This window comes from Pinus tabuliformis, chromosome 9 (assembly GCF_031772625.1).
Source record: "Pinus tabuliformis cultivar Carrire ecotype Pingquan chromosome 9, CPIR1, whole genome shotgun sequence".
Classification (NCBI taxonomy): Eukaryota; Viridiplantae; Streptophyta; class Pinopsida; order Pinales; family Pinaceae; genus Pinus; species Pinus tabuliformis.
This window is the reverse complement of record NC_142307.1, coordinates 693,380,847-693,396,427: the sequence shown is the minus strand read 5'-3', so window position 1 is coordinate 693,396,427 and position 15,581 is coordinate 693,380,847. Positions and strand designations below refer to the sequence as shown.

The window sequence follows — 15,581 nt, the reverse complement described above, 5'->3', positions numbered from 1 at the left end:
TGCTAAAAGGAATTGAATCAAATGACATGAAAATTGTCTGTGGGCTAAATTTTCAATTCAAACAGATTCAATAAAACTTTATGAACTTTCATGTTTTACCAATGTAAAACATGCTAAAAAGAATTGAATCAAATGACATGAAAATTGCATGTGGGCTAAATTTTCAATTCAAACAGATTCAATAAAACTTTATGATAAAACTTATTAATTCTTAACTCCTGTGGGTAGGTTATGAAATTTTATCCTAATTAATCACATAAATATAATAAAAATTCCTGTGGGATAAAATTTATTATATTCAGTGTAATTAATTACAATTTAATGTCTAAATAATCTTTATGTGATCTTGCCAATCAATATATAATTTTATTTAATTAAAGATGCTGTGGCTATTCTCTAATTAATTAAAATCATATGGATCACTAGACATTATTTTGTTGCATAAACAAAACTTAACCAGAGAGAAAAATAATGTTTACTGAAAGGAGTAAGTCAAAATGACATTTTAATAAACTCCATATAACTGTAATATTTTTCCAGCAAAATCAAATTTACATTCCTTAGTCTAACTGTCCCATAATTTATTTAAGACTAATTCTTAAATTAATTATAAAATGGGCTCTAAACAATTTGGAAATAAAACTGCAAATTTGAAATATTCAAAGACTAAATTATTTCAAATATTCAAATAGTGAAATATTCAAATATTTAAGAATGTATAACTATTTCTTTTAATTTGCAAACACGCATATAACATGTTTCAAAACCATTAAAAGAAATACTAGACTATACCATCATGTGTCTGATATATTAAAATATGTCAATTATATGCTCATGACGTCCCCACCACATGCACCCAATGTGCGAGTGTGGAAAAAGAAAAAACAAGCAAAGGAGGGCCACTTCTGATGGCTATGTAATTCAAAAGCAAAGCTCACTTTAATTCCCGTCTACTTTGCATGTTGCTCAACAATGTCTTTCAAAAGGGTTATGCCATGAAAAGAAGTGGTTTAGTACTCACTTCAATAAAAAACAAAGACACAAATACTAAATTTCCAATAAGTTTTCAAAACCACGCCGTTCGACCAATACCTTACAAGATAAATGAGGTGATGTTCTACTCAGTCAAAATCGAGACAAAATAAGAAATATTAATCCTCAAACAAGAATTCAAGTAGATTCACCAATACCGCACAAGAGATTCAGGCTGCTTCTTACATATAAAATTTAATAACGCTTCTACATGTTATCATTTCTGGAAGAAACAGTGCATGTATGATAAATATCGAGGACATTACTCCTATTTCAGACTCAATGCATTATCAGTAGCTCAAGTAACTGGATGTGTAACCAGAACCCAATTAATTAAACCCACGTACGCTGCTTTCGAACTTGCATTATTGCCCCTTTATAAATTTCAAACAGAAAACGTGGAATACAAATTTAAGCAGACGGAAGAACGAAAAGGGGCAAAAGGGAAAATATGGGCAAAGTCAATGACGGAAATCTAATTACCAACAATAAAGGTATCAAGATCTTCAACAGAGCTTGCGCTTTCTCTAATCCAAATCTCAAAACCAATCTATCAAGATCTGTCCTCATTGCATTAATTAATTGAGCTATTCGTTAAATCGCTTGTTATAATATAAAAGGCAGAGCGACCTGTGTAGAGATCCATGAAGTGATTCCTAGAAGTTTCTCAATAAAAACCCGCCAACACAGTATGGAGCTTCTAATGAGATCTGTAGTGTTACAAAACTTCAGGATGGAATTTTTCATATAGCTAGGCGTGTGGACGAACATAGAAAATACTATCTATGATTCCAGAAATATTACTCAATAGCTTGGACTGTTCGCCTACTAGATGAAATGATCACAAAATTATGGGACATGTTGAGCGCAAGGCATGAACCGTTTATAACAGTTTATTCGAAGCCTGCAAAGTAATCATTTCAGATACGAGATAGAAGACTACTTGCAAATGGGTTAACGAAAACTTTAACACACCTTTCTATATAAATGATGTTACACCTTTAGGTTATCATGAAAATGGTATGCTCTGCGTCACATAATATCCACGACTAAATCACAACAAACAATTGCATGTGACTAGCTTAGTATAACAATAACACGTTATGCTATTCAGGTGTAGGCGAAAATAAAACGATGGTCACACCGAACCGTAAATGCCACGGTTACGGGTATCTGTGCCATTTTAATACAATAAAACAATGGTAGGTTCAACTGATTTGAATCATTGATTAATTTCAAAATAAAAGGCAGTATGTACAAATCGAAAGAGGTGCACAGAAGGACAAAGGTGCGGCAAGAGAACACCAAGACAGAGGTAAAACCCGCTCTGATACCAACTGTTAGAAAACTAATGAACTTAAACATCGATTCTGCATGCGGAAAGAATTGAAAAGAATCACTGAAACTTAATGCCCAGGGATACGAGTTACCTCCAGCCATTGGTGAAACTGTTGATGCAATTTCCCTCTGAAACACCACGCTCCAGCTGCACATGCAAAAAGGACAGCTGATCTGAAGGCACTTCCAAGCTCTGCTATCTCAACTAGATGGTGTAGAACTGAAGGGGATTGAGATAGGAGCTTGGAGACCAAACAAATGAACATATGGCAACTGGTTCTCTTCTTTGGATACTCTGTCACAATACCCTACATTCTCTCACAAAGACAACTAGTGCTTTCTTCAGCTGCTCACTCACAATACCCTGCAGTACTCTCACTCTGTATGTGTAACTTCTAGAAAACTAACATTCAACTGCGAACTAAACTGGACTTAACCCTCTATATGTGTAACTTCTAGAAAACTAACAGTCAACTCCTAATTAAACTTGACTTAACCCACGGTTTGAAAAAATAAAATTTAACCCGAGTCCGAAAAAATAAATTTAATTGGAAGTCTATCCAGAAATGGAGAATTCGTTTCCCAGAAGAAACTGCTTCACTTCGTGGGAAACTGTTTCTTGCCAGTGAAAACGAAAATGGCCGTTGAAGACGGCGTTTCTAGTGTGGTTGGGTTTCTTCGAGGGTTTCTCCAAGAAACGACAGACATTGTCCCGTTTCTGGTAACTAGGAGCACAAATATGATCACCAAGAATAGTTATATACTTATGTTATGTTAAATGTGCAATGAGGGATAGAGTTTTTATAATTTTAATTTTTTATCCATAATTAAGTTATATGATATAATTCTAATTTTGACAAAATATTTTATAATATTTTTAATACTAGGTACATATATATAGAGATAAAGTTTATTTACATATTCAGATTGTTATATTATATTGGGTTGAATCTATATATGAAGAATTTTGTTATATATATATATATATATATATATATATATATATATATATATATATATATATATATATATATACTAATTTAAAATAAAGCTATAATTATTTTTATTTTTATTTTTAATTTTGACAATGTGAAAAAGCATCATAAAATAAGTGTTTACATGGTTCACCTAGTTACCAAGGTAGTGATATAAATGTATTATCTAGATTAAAGAATAACAAAAATTAACTAGATTATTATTTTATTTTCTATTATTATTATTATTATCATTAATTATAAAAAAAAAGTAAAATATGATTTATACATATTCCCATTACAATAAGATTTGAACCTTGGGAAAGATAACATCCAGATACAAACCCAATTAGCTACACACCATGTGTAAGTGCTTGAAATGCATTGATCATAAGTTTTCTTTTTCAATTACTTTACATATTATATAGATAGTTTTTTTTTTTTCTAACCATATATAATATATATAGTTGACATTTAACATTGAATTATATTATGCATGGATAACATTGTCCACATTAAGATGTTTTCTTATTAATATGTTGTTAAAGATATGTTAATGTTACTTACTTCTGCATATCAAAATATTTTATCTATGATTCATATTAATTTTTCTATTATCAATAATATATTTTAAAACCCACATATCAATTTTTTATTAACTAATGTAGTGAATTATAAATTTCCCTCTCCACTTTCAATTACTTTTTCTCTTTAGACATTAGAATAATTTGATATTGAAATATATCAATAAATATGGATATTTAACTAATTTATTGAAGTCTTATATTAAAACAATTTTTAACTTAGACACACATCTAGATTGCACTTTACTTATGTTTCAAGTGCATATGATATAATTCCTTTGGGTGTGGCTTGATGTTTCACTCAAATCTATGCTATTTAATTTGTTCATTACTCTTTTAACATTTGGACTCATATAAAATAGTGACCATGCAGGATTAATAGAAACGTTCTAGGGCTTTGTTATTGGCATACACTTACACCTAATGGTTTGAGATTGGTCATGCTACTGTATCCCATGTGATGGTCATGTGTCTCTAGTACCTAGTATGTTTCAATGATGGTGATTCCTTTGATCTCATCGAAGGGTTGTGGTTCAACTAGACAAACCCTAGCACTATACCCTTGTTTTATTTGTTCATTAAACTCTTTCTCTGCTTTTGTCATTCCATAGAATTCCACCATGGGGTTTAATGTTATCTGCGTACCTAATTCTATTTGCAATGGCCATTTGGCCCTCCCTACACTTGTAATTTTCCTACCATAGTGCTCGTCACTTGCAGAGAAAGGAGGTCTGGCTCGCACAACTATATTTTTGAATTATCTCTATGCATGATTTTCTCTTCCCTTCTTCTTCCATTATGTGTCTCATGTTTGATAATTAACTTCTCCTTGATAATGTATTTTATGTATTATGTGAGGGTACCTTTCATATGGAGGAATTGATAAGGGGAATACGCCCCACTGGCAGATTGATGGTTTGGGTTTAAAGTTGGGGATTCTCCCCTCGATACCTTAGAGGTAACCTACCGCTTTGATATATATATATATATATATATTCAGGTTTATGGATTCTTTATAATACAAACACCAAATTATAGGCACAACCCTTGACTTTGTTTTAGATTCTTGGTGAGGGTTCGCTTGGTTATGGCTCCAATGTAGAGACAGGTAATTAAAAGTGTTTGGCTCGACTATTTTCTCTTTTGTTTCCTTTGGATTGGTGATCTGAACTTATGCAAGAATGCAACTGAATACAAATATAAATATAAACACAGATATATAGCACAAATAAATATTCATTTCATTAATATCAAAGAGTTGAAAGATGATTACATAGATAATGGAAATAAACTAGATTGGGCGATGGTAGCATATCGATCAAAAGATATGTGGAGTTTAGATGCCTCTGAACTATGTTACAATGAGGCTCAAGGGCCTTATTATTATTGGACAACAAAGAAAAATCCTAAACAACAGAAACCCTAACGTTAGGAGATGGAATGTCAAGCGTTTACGGGCCCTGTTGGAGTTAGTTGGACAACCAACTTCCTAGGGTTGTAGCTTGGTCATATGATCTTCATTTGGAGCGTATGATACCTTGTTACAAATATTTATTTGAGTACTAAAATATTTGTTTCAAGTCCTTTATTATGGCTATGGGCCTACTACAAACCTCAAAAAATCTTCGTTTAGTGGGTCAAAACAACTCTAGAAGTTCAAGACCGAAAAATTACTAAAAGTAGTAAAATGTGCTATAATCAAGGAAACTGATAAAATGAACTGGATGTTGAGGTGGATTAGTTAGTGGCCACCAATATCCACCTAGATCATCCCTCCCCCCTTAGGCAAAAATACTCCCCATTACGTATACAGCCTCCTTGAGGTGAGGAAATTTCTGTTGAACCCAGTCCCTGGTGAGCCATTTTCCTTGGTGAAGTAGTTAGACTACTTTGACGACTTAATATAGTTGGATCCTCTATTGGTGATTTCTCTTGATCCTATCATTCATGTCTTATTCGATACAACTTGGGTTGAGCTCTGTTTGTGTCCGCGACTCAGAAATGTTTAATGTGTCCAACAATGGGGGAAAGTATGGCCACAGTTGGTCCACATTGAATACTAGGTGCAGGAAAAGGAATGGTGGAATGTTGAGCTCAAAAGCATTGTCTCCTACAACCTTAGTAATGGTGTAAGACCCATACCAGAGTAGGCAAAGCTTACGGTCGGCATCAATGAGGTGATACTTCTACAAATGTAACAAAACTTTGTCGTCCACCTCAAACTTGTGTAGCACCCAATGTTGATCATGACGATGTTTATACTTGGCATTTGCTTTGTCCAATATGTCAATGACCTAGTGGAATATGTATTTAATACATTTAATGAATTTGGTATCTCTGTCAACTTCGTACTAGACATGAGCTAAATCTGTTTGAGTAGCTTCAAGTGCCATGGCAACATCAATGGGACATAGTGGTTGGAATCTTGACCCCACCCAAAATCGGTTGTGGCCAGTTGAGATATGGAGAGCTTTGTTGTAGCTATGGTGGAAATAGGTGAGGATTTCACCCCATGTGCATGGATGCTTCGGGTTGTACATGTGCAGAATATTCATGATCATCTTGTTGATGACCTCTACTTGGTCATTGGTTTGGGTGTGGAAGGTTATGGACTTAGGGAGCTTGGTATCCAATAACAACCAGAGGCTTGACCAAAATATACTTAGGAACCTATTGTCCCAATCTAAGATAATGGACTGTGGGATTCCAAAGTCTACCCACATTTGTTCAAAGAAAAGTTTGGTAGTGGCTTCTATTATGGTACTCTTCTTACAGACCATAAGAATGGCCATCTTAGAGAATCTTTTGATGGCCGTGAAAACAGAGTCATTTCCATGCTTGGTAGAGGGAAGGACCAATATGTAACCCATGGAGATGGATTCACAAGGATGAAAAGGATTAGGCAAAGGAGTATACATGCGTCATTTCTTGATTGTAGGTTTGGAAATGGTTCAGGGAGTGTAGGATATGATGCAGTTCCCAACATCTTGTCAAAGGTTCAACATAAAAATACTTCTCTAGCACTGCCATTGTTTCTTCTACCCCAAAATGTCAAGAAACCTGACTGTAGTGTGCCTCCCAAATTATCTTGGCATGCTCGCTTGAAGGAACACAGAGTGGTCCCAGGTGGAAAATCAGTGTGTCATGGAGGTGAAAGTCTAGGACTTGCTTGCCTTTCAAGAGCATATGGTATGTGGTGCAAAATTTTGGATCACTTTTGTAAAGATATAGTCATTCTGAAATCTCATGTCCATAAGAGTCGAGCACAGTGGCCAACGCCATAACTAGTGGTGGGATGAGGAATTTTACAATATTATTGGTGTTTCCCTTCTTATACTTGATGTCTAGATGGAATGATTGTATATCTGTGGACCATTTCTGACGATGATCGTTCCGCAACATTCCTTGTAGCTGTATGAATTGTAGGGGTTGGTGGTCTATGTGGATGATCATTTCCTTCGCCATAATATAATCCTTTTGTTGTCAACAGGCCTGCAAAATCAAACACATCCCTTTCTCATAGGAGGGATGCTTTTGTACTATATCTGAAAGTGTCTCACTATTATATGCCACTAGATGCCCCTAATGGCTAATAATTATACCAATATCATAGTCAGAGGCATCTATCTCAATTTCAAATGGCTTTTGTAGGTCTGGTAATGTGAGCATTGGTGTAGAGCAGAGGTGATGCTTCAACTCGACAGCTTTTTTTGTTGAGATTAATACCAAAAGAAATTTCCTTTCACTCATCCCTTCGTGACTTGAATCAAGGGTTAAGTGATATGAGAGAATCCCATCATGAACCTGCAATACAAATTGGCAAGACCTAGAAAGTTGTGAAGCTCTATTAGTGTGGTTGGGCTTGGCTAATACTAAATAAATTGTATCTTAGATGGGTCCTCATGCGCCGTGATCATCAATAATGTACCCCATATATCGAACCTACATCATATCAAAAGTGCATTTCTCCAAATTGGCACCCAATTTGTGATGTTGCATGATCTGGAGGACGTGTCGAAAATGGTGTAGGTGCTCTTCCAAACTTTGGCTAAACATTAGGATGTAATCCAAATAAAATACCATGAACGAGTTCATGAAGGGTGAAAAAATGTTCTCCGTCAGTCTCATGAAGGTTTTGGAGGAATTTGTCAACCCGAAAGGTATGGCTAGCGATTCAAAAAGGCCCTCCTTGGATTTCAAGGCAGTTTTCCACACATTAGAGTGCTTGATTGGTACTTGGTGATAACAAGACTTCATGTTAATTTTTTTGTAATATTTGGCCCCATTTAGACAGTCCAGAAGGTCATCAATCCATGGGATTGGATACCTATTCCAGAAAGTGATATTATTCAGCACCTGATAGTCAATACAAAGCCTGCATGTTTTGTCCTTATTATGTAGCAACATGATTGGGCTCCCATGGGGTGATTAACTTGGCCCGATGTGCCCTTTCTAAAACATTTCCTGAACTTGCCTATTTATTTCATCATTATCCATAACAAAGTGTTGGTAGATTGTTGCATTAGGTAGCGGCGTTCCCGATGTCAAATTGATAGAGTGTTTGACCTAACAGTGTAGGGATACCCTTGCAGGTGAGGTGAATATGGTCCTATACTCCTCCACGACCTTATCCATCTATTGTTTCCATGTGGAAGAGACCACACTTGAGGCTTTAGATGTAGCTAGAATATTCCTCTTACTCTAAGGGAGAATCATAAGTAATACAAATTTCCTAGTCTAGGAGATGATATTACTGTATTATTTAGCAGAGATGAAAGAAAAAATGGTAGGTGACGCTACCTCTAATATCTGGTGCAATTTATGACCCAAGTAATAATAACATAATTAGGTCTAGATTCATATAAAGCATGATGCTTCCATAGTTATGGTTGATGCAATAAAACATCACATACTCCCACAGGGGCAACATTACACAATACCTCATCTTCAAAGGGCTTGATCCTATAAGGTAGGTGGCACTACTGGTTGACATGAAGATCTCACCCTTGGTGGACCCACCCGATGGTGTATGATTGTGGGCGCAATGTTGTTGGTAGCTTCAAACTCTTATTGAACTCAGTTGAGCTTAGGTTCTTCTAACTTCCACTTTGAGTGATAAACTGCATCTATGAACCCTTTTCCCACATCTATGAGTGGAAGAGGTGCTCCCCCTCCTCTGGATACTCAAGTTCTACCTTTTTGAGCTTGGTGGTGGCTACCATCATAGTGGGTTCTGCATCAATGATTTTCTTTCCCTTATTAGGTTCTGGCTTAGAATTAGAGCATGCATCCATCTCTAAGTGATGTAGCCCAACTCACGGTCCCACAACCCGGTGCAACTTGGGTTAAGTTTTGTGGTCGCCAGATTCACAAACAGTGGCTCTTCTCCGATGATGACATGCCAAAATGGTGATGTGTCTTGGTTGGAAAATGTGTGCAATTACTGCTGCATTCAACTCCCTTCAATGCGCCTCGGGCCTGGCTACTTCGCGCGTTCTAAGGTAAAAGATCTTGGTCCTGTAGTCATTCGAGAGGGTTCGGTTCTTGGGAGGGTTTTTCTGCGGTCTTTGTCTTCAACTGTAAGTTCCCTGCAACTGGCTATGGTTTGTTCGACTTCAACGACATAACTTCTTCTCGTTTCTGCTAGCTCATCTGCTGGTTGATGTTCACGGTAAGTTTCTGGGTTCCATTCAACGGTTCCTTAACTTGAGGTTGTTAAGAAGTTCGAGTTGTTATCTAGTTCTGTATTCACCTCTGTCATATGACCTCCATTGTCGTGTGCCGTTACTTCTTCTCCATTTTGGTCACTCTGCTATGATTTTGGAATGCCTGTAATGACTGTTTTGTGCTTGGTTATGTCGCTGTTCTTCGCTCTCGGTTATCCGGTATTGGCTCTCCAGATTTCAGCAACTCCAACAGGTATACTCTTCCTCCTTGATTCAATCTGAGTTTCCCCATTGAGATTCGTATTAACCGGCACTGCTCCTCTGGTCTCTGTTTCAGTCGTTCGGTTAGGCTCGACTTCTCGGCTTCCCGGTCCACTTGCACAGGTAAATAGTACTCAAATCTTTCTTTTTGGTTTGCAGTCGCTTCGATGAATTAACGATAATGCTCAGGTAATAACGTTTCCTTGTTGATTTTGTAGGTTGTGCTTCGGCCTGGGCTCGTGGGTCCTCCGGTCTTCTTTTAACGCTCAAAGGATGGCGTGTTCTTTGGTAGGCTCTGGTCCTCTGATGGTTTTTGACTCACACTGCTTCCGCAACTTACTATAGTGTTGTCTCGTTGATTTTTGTTGTCATGGGTTGTTATTGTCCTTTGTAAGTCTTTAGTCTCGGTCACCTGTTCTGTCAATTATTTGTCATTTGGAACCTTGGGGTTTCCACCTCCAAACCCTAGGCCAGGGTTCATCCAATTCTTGGATGCGGCACTTGGATTTTTATGAACAGTTATATATGTGTATTGTAACTAACTATGAATTGATTTGAACGTAAACTGGTTGGACTATGGTTTCATTGCTCAGACATTTATGAGAAATTCTTGGTTTTTAGGCGTTACCATTCTCTGTAGTTTGCCTCTTTGTCTTATCATGCGGTTCTGGGCATTCCCGAGCCTCCGACAGCGATACTCCAGTTCAGTGAGTCCCTCCATGTCATACTCCGCTTGCAATTATACAGTCGATTAATTTATTGATGGTCTGTTCATGTGTGAAAAATACAAAATACTATATGCTCACCGTGGCTTCTCTCTGGTTGTCAATATTGTAGTTTTGATTCGTTATACAAGTAAGAAAGTTTTGTTATTCAGCAGACAAACAATATTTGGTATGCAAAAATAAATGATTAGGCAAAATAGATCTGTTTCTCTTATTTCATAATTTTTGTCAAATCGCAGAACCCTCTGTTGGTGTTACATTCCGTCTTTTATATGTTGAATTTATAGTTAATTCGAGTTGTCTTTCTTGGTCAGTTGAACGGAAAATAATTTGTTGAACAACTGTTTAGTTTTCAGTTACAAGTTCTGCTTGCAAACAGTATTGTTACTTTTGGTCTTTCCTAATTTAATAGATCAACTCATAACTAGCTTTAAGTTCTATTAAACTTGTAATGACTCTAACCGACACTTAACTTTACCTTTTAACAGTTAAAATAAAATAAAAGGACTACCTATCTTATGACTTCATAAACTTGAAAAAAAAAACATTCCAGATTCTTGTCAATCTTCCAACCTGGCGAGACTTCACCCGGTCATGGCGAGCTAGATGCTCTTGCATCAGGCTCCCGGGGCAAAAAGAAATCATGGCTCCGGTCCATGAGCTTCTCAACGGAAGTTCCTGTCTGTTCAATCTGCCTGGCATCAAGCCATGAACTGTCCTCGATGGGATGGTTCTTCCACTTGACCAGGTACTGCATGTACTCTTTCAGTCAAGTTCGTTTAACCATTTGAGTGTCGAGAATGCTTTCGATCTCGGGAGGTTGAACGTAAGTCATCTGTCTCATCCAAGTTTCCTCATCTTCCTGGGTACGCCGCGTAGGTTGTGTGGTTCCATCCTCCTCCTTTCTTTCTAGGTCAGCTGTGTACGGAAACAAGTCTGCTATGTTGAAAATAGGTGAAATGCCTATTCCGGGCAGTAACTGTATCTCGTAGGCATTCGCTGAAAACTTTCGCAGAATCTTACAAGGACCTATTTTTTTATATTTTAATTTATTGTATGTGCTTTTGGGAAAACGCTCTTTGCGTAGATGCGCCCAAGGACTTCGTCCCCCACGTCGAATTGTGCCTCCCTTTTCTTCAAGTCCGCTTGCTGTTTGTACTTTATGCTGCTGTCCTGTATCTTCATCTTTACCTGTTCATGCAAGTCCCGCATCATGTTTGCGAAGTCTTCTCTATCTGCACTCTGCCTCTCCTGCAGTCCAAGGTCCCGTAGTTCGTGCACTCCGCGTGGGTGCATACCATACAGGATCTGGAAAGGGCTGAAACCTGTGTTGCGGTTAGGCGAGTCGTTATAGGCGAACTCTGCCTGTGCTAGCACCCGGTCCCACATCTGTGAATTCTCCCCGACTAAACTATGTAATAGGTTTCCCAAACTCCTATTCACAACTTCTATCTGCCCGTCGGTTTGCGGATGATATGCAGAGCTGTAGTTTAGCTGTGTGTCCATTTTCTTCCATAAGGTATGCCAAAAGTGTCCCGTGAATTTCACGTCCCTGTCCGAAAGGATAGATTTAGGTAATCCATGTAACCTGACAATTTCATTGAAAAATAAGTGAGCCACGTGGGTGGCGTCACTGGTTTTTCGGCAAGGTACAAAATGTGCCATTTTTGAGAACCTGTCCACCACTACCATTACTGAATCATATCCTCGCTGTGTCTTCGGCAGACCTAAGACAAAATCCAAACTGACGGAATCCCACGGCCTGCTTGGGACGGGTAATGGTGCATACAGTCCTGTGTTCTGGCTGTGCCCCTTTGCCAATTGGCACACCTTGCATTTGGTCACAAAATGTTGTACATCTCGTCGCATTTTTGGCCAAAAATAAAAGTGACTAAGCTGCTCGAGGGTCTTATTCATGCCGAAATGTCCTGCCAAACCTCCGCTATGCTTCTCGGGAATAATATTCTCCCTCATCGAGCAGTCAGGGATGCATAGCTGTCCTCCCTTAAACAACAATTTTTCCTGCAGATTGTAGTCCAACCAAGGACTATTGTCTCTTACTAAAGGGTTCTGGCATGCCTCATAGGCCTCCTTAAAATCTGTATCTGTTTGGTATAGATCCTGTAAGTGCTCAAAACCCAACACCTGTACAGTGCTTTCCTGCAGTAGTAGAGCTTTCCTACTCAACGCGTCTGCAACCTTATTTGCTTGCCCGCTGATGTGCTTTAGTACGAAATTGAAACTCTGTAAATACTCTACCCATTTGGTGTGTTTGTGGTTGAGTTTGTGCTACTGCATTACATACTATAGCGCAGAATTATCTGAAAACAGTACAAATTCACTTCCCAATAAGTAATGCCTCCAGTGTTTTAAGGCTTGCACCACAACATAAAACTCTTTATCATATGAAGAGTATCTCTGCCTACTCTCGTTCAGCTTCTCGCTGAAGAACGCCATATGTTTGTCCTCTTGACTGAGCACAACCCCGATTGTTGTTCCGCTAGTGTCACAACGAACCTGAAACAAATTTTGAAAATCTGGTAGCCTCAAGATCGGCCTCTCAGTAATCTTCTTTTTTAACAACTGGAAACTTCGCTCTGCTGCTTCTGTCCACCGAAAAGGCTGGCTGGCCTTTTTGATGGTATCCAGCATGGGTGCACGAATTTCGCTGAAATTTCTGATAAACTTCCTATAAAAACTTGCCAATCCGTGAAAGCTACATACCTCAAATAGAATTTTCGGAGATGGCCAATTTACTATAGCTGCCACTTTCTCCGGATCCATCTTCAGTTCATTTTCTGCTACCACAAACCCCAAATAGATTAATTCCTTTTGCAGAAAAGTACATTTCTTTAAGTTTATCAGCAGTTTGTTCTGCTGCAGTTTTTCCAATACCTTACGCACATGTTGTAGGTGTTCTTCTCTTGTCCTGCTAAAAATAAGGATATCATCCAAGTAGACGATCACGAACTTTCCAATATACTCCTTTAACATCTCGTTCATTACCCTGATGAACGTACTGGGTGCATTGCTTAGCCCAAATGGCATAACCAGCCATTCGTACAACCCCTCATTCGTCTTAAAGGTTGTCTTCCATTCATCACCCTCTCGTATCCGAATCTGATGGTACCCGCTTTTTAAATCTATCTTCGAAAAGTAAGTTGCCCCACTTAAACAGTCCATCATATCATCCATCCGTGGCAGTGGAAATCTATACCGGATGGTGATTTTATTTATGGCCCTTGAATCGGTGCACATCCGCCATTCTCCTCCCTTTTTGGGGGCGAGAACCATTGGAACAGCACAAGGGCTTAAGCTTTCCCTTATCAAACCCTTGTCCAACAGCTCTTGCACTTGCTTCCTAATTTCTTCATTATCCTTGGGGCTCATTCGGTATGTTGCTTTATTCGGCAAGCTGGCTCCGGGTATGAAATCAATATGATGACTAATGCTTCGCTTGGGGGGTAACTTGTCGGGCAAGTCGTCTACCACTATGTCTGCAAACTCTTCCAACATTTGTTGAATCTCTATGGGCAAATCCAATATTTCTGTGTGTAGCAGGACTGTCCTGGCTTTCCTTACTACCGCATAACCTATCTTACTGTCCTCCACTTGTTTTACAAACTGTTTTCCACTCACCAGCAAGGCTCTGGTTTCACTTGTTTCAGGTGCTCCTTCTTCCTCTTTGATAGGAACAAGCGTATGCTTGATTCCATCCTTCATGAATTTATAACAGTTTGTCACTCCATCATGGGTCACTTTTCTGTCAAATTGCCAAGGTCTGCCCAACAACAGGTGACAGACATCCATTGGCATGATGTCGCAGACAACCTTATCCTTGTATTTGCCTATCTGAAACTCGACTTCGCTCTGTTCATCCACCAGCAACTGATGGCCCTTTTGCAGCCATGAAACTCTATACGGATTGGGATGTTTTGAGCGTTTTAATCCCAACTTTTCCACCATTTCCGTGGACACTAAATTGTCAGTACTTCCACTGTCAATTATTAGTTTACAACACTTACCTTGTGACTTACAGACCGTCCTGAACAAAGCTTTACGCTGTGTCTGTTCGGGACTCTCCTTGACTGGTTTCAATAGCACTTTATGCAGCACCAAAGCTTCTCCCGTCTTCGGAGCATTCTCTGCCTCCTGAGGGAGTGCTGTTGTTTCCTCCGGTTGTGCCACATACGCACCCCGTTGTCCAGCTGGATCTGCTTCTGGACACTCAAATGAGCAGTGCCCCCACTTATGACACCTATAGCACTGATAACCAGCCCCTCTTCCTCGGCCATTTCCTTTGCCGCGTTGGGACGATCTGCCGCCTCTCGTACTGTCTCCTCTATCTATTGTTCCTGATGTTTTCGAACTTCTAGTTTCCTCACCGCTGCTAGCAGTCCAACCTTTGCCATAGGATTGGCCTTTCCCTCTGTTGGATCCTCGTCCTCTCTGGGCATTCTGCCTTCTGGAAATTTTCTCCTTAGCCTTTATTGCACTCTGATATGCCTCCTCGGTATTATTTGGAGACAAAATACTTATTTCATCCAAAATATCCAACCTTAGCCCATTAACATACCTGGCTGTTCTTTCTGCTGTATCCTCCGTGTATCCTGCCCGCAAATTCACTCGGTAAAACTCCTCCATGTACTCTTTAACCATCAGTCCCTTCTGTCTCAGATTCTGCACCTGCCTGTGCAATGCAATCTGATAATCCCTTGGCAGAAATCTGCCCTTCAACTTGGCCACCATTCTTGACCAGGTTTTGATCGGCGCCTTATTTAATCTCCTTCTCTCATTTTGGACACTATCCCACCATAGGGCTGTGTGTCCCTTTATTTTTTGTCCTCACACTCAAAGTACTTATCCATCTCGCTAATCCAATCTAGCAAAACCTCGATAGACAGGATGCCATCATACGTCAGGAGTTCTGGTTTTGGTTTATTGCTTGCTAATAAAACAGATCTCAGCAATCTCACTTCCGCGGATTCTCCTTCTGGTCCA

The 15,581-nt window shown here is 38.8% G+C and overlaps 1 protein-coding gene across 1 annotated transcript; it reads right to left on the bottom strand.

The window, feature by feature from the left end:
• Positions 1 to 13,441: 13,441 nt before the first annotated feature.
• On the bottom strand, positions 13,442 to 15,329 carry LOC149150544 (uncharacterized). Its single transcript, XM_089442855.1, has 2 exons — positions 13,685 to 15,329; positions 13,442 to 13,509 (listed from the first exon to the last, which is right to left on the bottom strand). The coding sequence occupies exons 1-2, from the start codon at positions 15,327 to 15,329 to the stop codon at positions 13,442 to 13,444; spliced, it is 1,713 nt and encodes a 570-aa protein (XP_089298981.1).
• Positions 15,330 to 15,581: the final 252 nt, after the last annotated feature.